Below are 10,577 nucleotides of genomic sequence, written 5' to 3' on the forward strand. Positions count from 1 at the left end.
TTAAAGCACAGTGGCTTTGCAAACTTTCCAACAACGAGCACGGGCAGCCCTCTCGGAACCGCCCTCGTTGGCGCAGAATAGTGCCGTCACATGCTCTTTACTACGCTTGCCACCATGACAGCTGTCACCCTGTAATGCAAGGGTTTGCTCGGGCTGCATATTGTAAACAATACCACTCTCATCGGTGTTGAAAACGTTGCAGGGCTTGTATGCAGCAATCATCTCTGGCAGCGACTCCATCCACTCATTCACCGTCAAAACATCTATGAAAGTGCTTTCTCCGCAGAAGTGGCTGTACACAATGCTGATTCGTTTTGTAAAGTGATCCAGCCACCTGTTCGATGCCTGAAAGTCGTTGATGTCCAGACACAATGCCACAAGGTCCGCCTTTTCTTTTAGAATGGTGCCGTCAACGTTGATCGCAGAGCTCCGTGCTTGATGCAGCCACTTGACGAGAACTTTTTCCAACTTATGCTGTCCTTTTGCCGCTTTCCGTTTGAGCCCCAACTTGTTGGCATTCTGCGATATCACCGCTTTGTTTGCCAAGATCGTCTTAAGTGAAGATTCTGACTTAAGGTTCCGGGCAATGCTAGCTTTCGTGGCTCCATGCCGCTTTTCCGCTTCATCGATAATAATCAGCTTATCGCCGAGCGACAGAACTGTTTGCTTTCGGGACATCGTGTGTTGCGTTGCTCCACACAACTCAAAACCTCCGCTGTATGCTTGTCGCTAAGATTACGTCGAAGAACACGCGCGATAAACTTAGGCCTCTCCGCGCTACCTTGTCAGTGATTTGCTGCTGGGAAATAGGAAGGAGAGAAACGCTTCCCCAACGCGATGAGAGGCGACGCCGCCAAGAAGAGAGGGAGAAAGAAGTGTGGAGAAGAAATGGCACTATTTCAGCACAGCGAGCGTCGCGGGCGGCTGTTGGTGGGGGAGAGAGAAATGAACAAGGAGCGAGGAAAGAGACCCGCGGCACTTTTCTTTGGTCCGCCGTTCCATCCCGCGCATTGTGAGGGTCATTGTGTAACACGGTCAGGCGTAAAATTGTGTCGTATAACAGGGGTTTTTAATGCATTGCTTCTATAGAGACTTCGCCGGGACCGCACTAATCCGTCGTAAAACCCGGGTCCTCGCAAAATCGGGGGACGTATAACCGGGTTCCACTGTATGTCGATATCTTATTCACCGCATATCGGATATGTCGATCGAAATTCTGCTTTTTGTGCAGAGTTTTCCATGCAGAATAATTGTGAAATTTACGTTGCTAAGTTCTCCTTAACCGAGACAGTGCACAAAGTTTGCCTACACGAGTTTGTGTCAGCCGCTATTACTGTGCAGCACGTCCTGCCAGCACACCAATTACGGAAGCCACGATATGGTGGCTAGAAAAGTAGGTGTGCCGACAGAGTAGTTCACCACTTCTCCACAGCATGACGCAAAAATGGCGCTGCAGTCAGTAGAACGGTTCTCATGCGTGTCGTCGCTCGTACGTTTGGAAGAGTGTGTATGCAGGGAGGACAAAATCCGTGTTTAAGCAGATCGCAGCCGCTGATTTCAGCTATGATGTATACTTCAAATACCATTCTGTGAAGTGCAAGTAAAGTTGTATGGGTAACTGTGATATTGTCAGAAAACACGAAGTTCTGGACCGATCTTTTTTTAAAACTTTTATGCAAGAACCTCGCACTACAGCTTTAGCAGTTTTAAACCAGTGCGGAGTTAATTTGGAGTTTTAGGCTGTGAACTAATGAGTAGCTTATTTTTGTAGATTTGGTGGAGCCAAGTGTCAGAAACCAGAAGCATGCGGACTAGCCTTGAGAGATGCCGGTAGTGGGACATTCTGGAATACTTTTTGCACCACCTGAAAGTTGTAATGGTGGCCCAAATCTTCAAACATGAGCATTTTGTATTCTGACCCAAACAGAATGCGGCTGCTATGGCAGATAAATGAACCCACGACCTCATCATCGGCAACAGAACGATACCACCACGACACCAAGAAGTCAAGTGGTCCTAACGGTATCCCGACCGTCTTTCTCATTCGATACTCTCATTGGTGCAGCAGATATCTAACAATTATCTTTAGGAAATCCCTCTCAACCGCCAACCATCCTCCCACGTGGAAACTTGCTTCAATTCTGCTCTTATTTAAGTCGGGTAACGTTCAATTGTTATCTAACTATAGACTCACCTCCTTAACAGCATATTCATGCAATTACTTGAACACATGAAACACATTATACAATTTCTTGAAACTAACCAAATTTTATGCACTTTCCAGCATCGTTTTAGACTTGGCCTTAGCACTATAACACAACTGACAGAATTCGGTCACGACATCAGCAGCTCTTTAGACATAGGTGACCAGATTGATATTTTTATAGACTTTACAGGCTGCTCAGAAATTGAGCATTTTCTGAGATCCCTTGGTCCGTAAACTTTTGTGGTTGACTATACGCGATGACAAGCTCCGCAAGCGCGGCCACAGAAGTCTTGACATTGTAATTTGCACAGCTTTCATTCGCAGTTTGTTGCTGTGATCTCTCCAAGGGTTTGTGGTCAAAATCGCGTGCAATCACAGCCCTAAATATTGCTCGCTCTCATTTAATATTGTTGCATCTTTAGTAAACTTTTCCTATTCGACATGGGTGAAATTCTACTTGAGGAACTATTCCTAAAAGCGTCATTCGACCACAATTAAGCGGTGTCAGTTGCTGCTCAGTTGTCGGCGCTGAGAACAATGCTGCTTTAGGCACCCGTGAGTTATACTCAAGAGCGAAGAAATAAGTGTGCATGTTGATGTTCTCTGAAGCAGACATACAGCCACTATTTGGAGCGGACTCTGCTCATTCGCCATCAGAGATGAGCTTCTGCTAACCATGCCGCTCACATTTTCGTTCTTTAGCTTTCTTTCGCAACTTTATCTTTAGCAACTTGCAAACACGCAATAAGAGATGCCTGTATCTCCTCATTCCACAAACTGAAAACGGTCATCTGTAGCAGATGCTACAGATGACAGTTTTTCAATGTGCGTGCTCTAGTTCTTGCACGCCGCCTGTACTGTTGAGAACCGTGGCATAGTGTCCGTGCATATGGGAGCATAAACAGGAACACTACTGTTGTACTGAGTGCAGCGCCACTTTTGTGTCATGATGCGAAGTGATGAACTACGCTTCAGACGGGTCGGTCGGCACACCTACTTCTCTAGCCATAGCGGTACTGCAGAAAGAAACGTTTCAGAGAGGGCAGTCCTGCCCACTCTTGTTCCTGGAGTGGGCAACACGCGACAGCCTCCCTCCCACACACACACCTTGAAACTCTGCTTTCTGCAGCTGACGGCAGGCAGTGAAACAAGTTTATCACTGCACCGTCACGGCAGCAGCTCGCACTCCTATAAGCGCAAGGGAATTTGAATTTTTTTTCTTAAAAACCGGGCAATTAACTGTGTGAAGTATTATGATGCAGAACGATACTAAACGAAGTCAACGCCAAAATGCGATCGTTCCGCAAAGTTTGAGCAAGAACAGTGCATCGGTGTGCGCACACCTTTTTTAGAAAGCACACAGCAAAATATTCAGGACCCCGTATTGAGGCTATAACTAGAACATGGAGAGTGTCCAGAATGGCTGCACTTTCTATGCATTGTGAGAGTGACGAAAAAAATGCTGAAATTCGCGGCGGCGCTGCCGTCACCTTCTTCTGGAATTCCGGCCAATCCTGTGTCTCGGCGGCACGGTGGAATCGCATGTACCGGCAGCGGTTAGGGTGGCGCTGAGCTGTTGTCTGCTTAACATGCAGTCATCTGTTCGACTAGGTCACTCTAGTTCGACAGACTGTTGTGCTTCCGTTTTTTTTTCATCACTTTATAGCGGCAGAAATTATATGAACACTCCAGGCGCATTTCTGCCGTCGCCGTGAGGTTCCGTATGAGTGAGTGTGCGAGGGTGAGCTGGCGAATGCGGTTCAATCTCACGTGCGCGAACGAGGAACACGCCCAGATGCGTGCCCTCTCCTGAGGCACGCGAGGCAGGGCAACACCACCTAGACAAGAGAAGGCTGGCGGCATGCTTGGGGATACGGGTTGAATAAAGGATTCGCGCACTTACGTGCAAAGTTAACCGAAGCACAATTACAGTTTTTTAAGGCATGGTTGAACAGATGGTGCGCAGAGCACAGAGGGTGTTCAAGGTGATTTTATTTATGCAGAGCTATTTACACGCTGCATTAATAAAAACCTGTCAATAAAAAACGAAAAGGTTCAACCTTAGGATTAAGAGCGGATCTCTCCAACATGATGACAGGGAGCATAGCTTATATTTAAAAGTCACAGTGCTGCCTCTTCTTCAGAGTAGCTTCTTTTCTTTGCCTTGATTTATTGTCGGCGTCAAAGAGTATGTCGTTGATGCGGCCACAAATGTTCTTCAACAAAATGTTAGCACTGCACCATAACACATATCTCATGACAACTTCACAGGTTTGTCCTTCTTCACATTCGTTGAAGTCACAAGAATCCTTAGTGGCAAGAAGCTCCAATGTGAGGTCCATTAAACGTTGCCGCTGATTTGCTACCCTCAAAAAGTCACACTTCTGGGACAGCTGCCATACAACAGCATAGCAGTGGGTAACAGCATTCAGAATACACATTGCGGGAAACACAAGGCCACCTCGGTCTAGGACTTTTACAAGCTCGTAGTGTTTCTGTGCGATGAAAACATTTATGGGCTTCTCTATCGTCAGCAGTGCTTTGCATTTCAAGCAGTATAGTCATTTCAATGTTGCGCAAGTGGCGTAGTCGGCTACGTATAGGACAGGAATGATGTTTGAAATATTTGACAGTGTGTCGGCAGTCACTACAACATTCCAGTTTGACCTGGGTGCATTTGACTGAGTGCGGAGGTCTTCCCACCTATCATCCCATGTACTATCATTGCCGCGAGATGTAGGCGATGAGCTTTGCAGCATTAACTTATTTTCTCCTTCGTACAGTTGTTGAGTGGACACGTGGTACCGAGAGCCCGCCAACTGCCTGCACTGCCCGAAGCGCTCTTCTAAGCTGTCAGTCTGAAGTTTTCCCAGAAGTACGTAAGAGAGACCCAGCCCATCAAAGTGAGCTGGGTCTGGCGATTTCTAGCAGCGCATATGCCGTTTGGTGGAGAGCTGCGTGGGTTTCCTTGGTGAGCATGCCACTGTAAAGGTCTTTGCTTCTCCAACTGTCCAGTCAGTCGAGAAGCTGACGCAAAAAAAAAACCAAAAAAACTTTGGGATCGTCCACTGAAGCAAAAAGAGGTTCCTGAAGTATGTCTTTGAGCCGCTTCCCTTTGTGTGGTGTTTTAACATTCACAATTTTCCACCACTTTGTTATAATGTCCACAAAATTTGCGGTTTCATTAAAGAAAAGCAAATTGTGCTTGGCTACTAGGGTTCATAGGGCACTAGACAATGATACATTAAATATTTGCAATGTAAATTTTACGTTTTGTTTTTCAATGCTTGACGGACACAGGGCTTTTCTAGACAAACTATGCCCATATCTCAGCAGCTGTTCGCACTCTAAACTATAAAGATCCTGGATTGTTTGGAAAGAAGCTGAGCACATGTGTTGTCCTTGCGCTTCTTCCGTCTGAAACTCGGGGATGTAGAGACAGTGCTTATCGTAATTTTCATTGAGCCAATTGTTCCGGATGCATTTCACTATGTGCACAGGATTGATGACAAAGAACAACGGCCTTGAGTGTTCGGACGGATAAGGATAGACAATCTGGTTGTTAATAGGCAATGCAAACTGAGGCATTGCTTTCCGATTCACTGATTTGTTGTCGCTTACGACAGCAACAACTCGATAACGAATTTTCTCGGACCGCAAATAATGTCTTTTAGCAGGTTATGCAGAAACTCCGCATCAGCTCTGCGCAGAGGGACTATGTAGGCCACTTCCTTAAACTGGCATGTCAGGCTTTGTACCATAAAAACAATTGCACTGTGTGGAGTTCTCCTCCGTGCTCTTGGGACAGAGGAACGACAACACAGTAGTGCAAACCATCACAAGGGCATTTATTGCACCTTTCATAGATCAATGCCTGCTAGCCGAGTTGCTATCCACAAAACATGCCGATGGGCGCGCGACAAATCTAGAAGTCTAACTCACTGCGACCGGATAGCGAGCGAATATGTTTGCCCCATGCTGGATCCCAACGCCTGGTCGTTCGCGCGTATGGTGGCGCGTTTGAAGGCGGCCATGCGAGATGGTCTCGCAGATGCATGTATCAGCGCACGCACGGGACGTCCACCGCGTTCTTCGGCCCGCCGCCCCAGAGTCAGCGTGTTCTCCCTTGCGCCCAACTAACCCCGCCGCAGCGCAACACTCGCGCTATCTCTCACACTGCGCTTCAACCACATCGACTGCCGCGGGCGTCACGCAGGCCACGCGGCGAAGCGGGATTGCAGGAGATGCGCTATGCGGGAAAAACATATCAGGGGACGCACGAGAGTCGCGCATCCCCACAACTGTTGGCGGCATTGTTAGAATTATGAGCCACACCCATAATGTTGCCACCTTTATAGTCCAACTATGGCTTAATATGGAACTCATCTATCATTATACTCAGGAATTTTGGCGGTGGTCAAGATAAGCGATTCTCCTTTTCATGTAGCTTAGTAATGTAGCATAATTGTGCTCTAACTGAGGGTTAATTCCGAACGATTAACAAATTGACCGTACGGTTGTCGGGTGGGGAAGGGTGATGTTGCCGTAGCTTCGAATATATCTTTATGCATGTGGCGATATGGTAAAGAGAATGCAGGAAAATATAAATTTCGCGGAGTACCACCTGCGCTCCTTCTATTGTAGTCAGTTTAAGTTGCTCTTGTAGGAACTGTACACCATATGCTAGCTGTGCTCTCTTTTGTAGGAGACTAAGCTGCAAGATGAAACCAAATGCTGTCGCAAACATCCTTTTGAGTGTCCTCCATGGTTGAAAGCAAGCCCGCATCCCACTTTTCCATGTTTTCAGGTAGCTCCATAATTTCTCTTTTGCTCTTAAAAGCAAAACTGTGGAGGTGAGCGCACTCAAGAAAACTGTGTGGTTGTGTGCCCGTCAAAAAAGCAAAACACGCGACAAACTTCGGCTAATCTTCATCTTATCGCCAACCAGAGGCAATTAGTTCTCGCATGTCCCTAAAAAAGAAAAAAAGAAAAGGAAACGCATGTACGGCGGCATCCTTCCTAAGCACACCCCTGTGAGCGAGAAACAGGCGGTTGCCCTCTGAGCAATTAATAATGAGATAGCCATAAGTTTTGCGAATGCAAGAAGCTGAAACCGCCCATGGAACAAAACCCAAACAGCCGCCGGCCCGTGAGGGCGCCAATGCATGTTTCATTTCATTTCCTTAAGGACCCCGTAGTAGGGGCATTACATAAGGGGTGGGAATACAACATATACAAACAAGTGTTATAATGCATTAAATTCTGTAAATAAAAAGTTGTTACATCTTGAACAAATTGTGAAGAGCAGGTGATGGCAGCGATTTGATGAGGAAGGCCATTCCAGTCTTTAGATGCTCGGTAGAAAAATGAGGCTGTAAATGCATTTGTGTGTGAATGTGGTTGTGCAACCTGCTGGGGATGGCCAATGCGTCGTGACCGGCGCGCTGGGGGAACAATGTATGGTGGTCGATTGAGCGTCAGATAGTAGAACCTGTGGAAGAGGGAAAGGGTGGCAATGCGGCGACGAAGGGATAGAAGTGATAAGGCAGATTCTTTTTTTAAAGATATGCTGACGTTGTAAGAGTATGTGGAATGAATATACCTGGTGGCGCGATTTTGAACTGTCTTGAGGGCATTGGCGAGATATGCTTGATGTGGATCCCAGATGGCAGATGCGTATTCGAGTTTCGTTCTTACCAATGATCTATAGACTAACAGTTTTACATTGAACGGAGTGAGGCGAAGGCGACGTCTTAGAAATCCCAATGTCTTGTTAGCCGATAAAATAACATTAGTAACATGCGCATTCCAGGTTAGATCATTAGTCAAGGTGATACCTAGGTATCTGAAGGATTCCACGGTGACGTCACCAATCCGATAAGAAAAGCGAAGAGGGTGATGATGACGGGTAAACAAGACAAGTCTGCATTTATTAGAGTTAAGTGTCATCAGCCAAACATCCCACCATTCTTGTACCCGGTTAAGGTCGCACTGAAGAGTTATTTAGTCAGTGATGGTATTTACTGCGCGGTAAATAACGCAGTCACAGGCAAACATATGGCAGGACACATGCAAGGGTAAGTCGTTAATGTAAATTAAGAAAAGAAGGGGGTCAAGGACGGACCCCTGTGGTACGCCTGATGTGACGAGTGTAATGTTTGAAGCGTGGTTGTTAAATGAGACATACTGTGAGCGGTTAGTTAAAAATTGCTCAAGCCATTTTAGGATATCAGGATGCAAATTCAAACGAGAAAGTTTTAGTAACAGGCGTTGATGAGCTATTTTGTCAAACGCTTTTGTGCAATCGAAAAATATGGCGTCTGTTTGTATGTTACGGTCAAGATTAGTATGAACGTCATGAAGAAATAGTGCAAGCTGGGTCTCGCAAGAACGGCCCCTGCGGAACCCATGCTGTGAAGGATGAAAGAAGTTAGCCTCTAGAAAGTTCATAATATGAGAGTAGATTACATGCTCCATGATCTTGCAGGGAACACTTGTCAATGAGATGGGGTGGTAATTTAGGGGAGAATTTTTGTTGCCCGATTTGTAGGCTGGAGTAACCTTCCCCATCTTCCACTCGTCTGGCATGGTGCCTGTGGAAAGCGACTGTGAAAATAAATACTATAGAAACTCTGCAGAAATGTGTTTCATGTTTTTTAGTAGTTTAGAGTTAATGTCATCGATGCCAGATGATGAAGACAACTTAATATTTTCTATCACAGCCCACGTACTGTGAATGTGATGGCTGACATGTTGCATTGTATGTTTGTGGTTGGCGGGGTTGGAAGTGTGTCCATTTCATTAGTGAAGACTGAAGAAAACGCGTTGTTGAACATATTAGCGCAGGTGAAATCCGTCACTGATTCACCCAGCTCGTTAGTAAGATTATTGATACACGCTTCTTTGGGGTTTATCACCTGCCAGAATTTTCTTGAATTAGTAAGTAAAATGTTTGGCAGGTCATAGTGAAAAAAGTTCGCTTGGCATCGCGAATTCTAATTAAGTACGCAGCTTTGGCAGGGTAATATTTCTCCCACGCAACTGACCTTGCCTTAACTTTAGCGTGGCGATAAAGGCGCTTTTTTATTTTTAGTCATTCTAAGTAACTCGTAAACCATGGTTTTTGTCGATTGGATTGAATGGTTATCCTGGGAATAAATTGGTTCTTTAGTTCACATAGTTTGTTCTTAAACAACAGCCAGTTATCATGAATCGAATGGTTATTAAATTCATCTGCAAAGGTAAAAAAGAATGTGTTTGATTCAGTATTTATAGCCTCATAGTTACCTTTGTCATATAAACAAATTGTCTTCTCATGCATGTCACATGGTGGGGAAGCGAAAGTGAAGGCAGCATGAATAACTTTGTGATCACTAATCTCACGAAGATATGTAAGGGATCTTAAGCTTTCAGGATGACTGGTTAGTATAAGATCTAAAATATTGGCAGATGTTCCCGACACACGGATTGGCTTCAGTACTAGCTGGTTAAATGGTAACTTAAAAACGCTTCTATAAAGTCGCTCGCTTCAGTTTGATTTGTGAGTAAAGCAGTGCCATTGTGCCAGTTAATGTTGGGAAAATTAGTCTCTAAAAAGGAGAATAGCATTGGCATGCTTTGAAGTAATTTCATTTATTATGTTGTTTGAGAGATCAGAAAAGTCCGGACGATGGTGAGGGGGTCGATAACAAACACCTAGCAGTACTGTTTGTGGGGAACATTGACATTTTAACCACGGTGTTTCCAAGTGGCCGTCAATGTTAACTCGTGTGCACGGCAATTGTCGGTTCAAGTCAATCAGAACACCTCGGCCATGTGCGCCTCTCCGATCACATCGATAAACATCGAAGTTGGGAAGATCGGCCAGGACTTCTGCGTCACTGATTTCTTTTGTAAGCCCTGTTTCTGCTAGTATCAGTAAGTTACTGGCGGATGATGACATAAGATTTGATACATGTTCGCGCTTTGGCAGAAAGCTGCGTATGTTCGTGAAAATTACTGAAAAAGACAGATTATTACGTGGAATGGGAGGGCGAGTTCTTATATTCGTGGGATAATGTGATTGCTATGCTGTTTTTTTGACAGTCTGTGATGTCTCGTCAAATACGTAGCGTTTAGTACCTATGTGCAATGCTTTGTAATGCAATGAAAAGCGAGCAGATTTTGCTTTTGCAAAAGCAACAAGGTGCCTGCGGGCGTTCTGTACAGCCTTAGAAAAATCTTCGCCGACACTGTGTTCAGTGCCTTTGAACTTATAGCCATTTGATAGGAGAGTCTATTTTGTTTTAAAGTACGTAAATTTAACAATTATGGGGCGACTGCGCCCAGCGGTATGCCTCCCGAGACGATGTGCTCGTTCAATTTCTTTTGT

The 10,577-nt window shown here is 45.4% G+C and overlaps 1 protein-coding gene across 1 annotated transcript; it reads right to left on the reverse strand.

The window, feature by feature from the left end:
- Positions 1 to 678, reverse strand: LOC139050816 (tigger transposable element-derived protein 6-like). Its single transcript, XM_070527587.1, has one exon. The coding sequence runs from the start codon at positions 676 to 678 to the stop codon at positions 1 to 3; it is 678 nt and encodes a 225-aa protein (XP_070383688.1).
- Between the last annotated feature and the right edge of the window lie 9,899 nt (positions 679 to 10,577).

The sequence above is a fragment of the Dermacentor albipictus genome, chromosome 10, assembly GCF_038994185.2.
Source record: "Dermacentor albipictus isolate Rhodes 1998 colony chromosome 10, USDA_Dalb.pri_finalv2, whole genome shotgun sequence".
Taxonomy (NCBI): Eukaryota; Metazoa; Arthropoda; class Arachnida; order Ixodida; family Ixodidae; genus Dermacentor; species Dermacentor albipictus.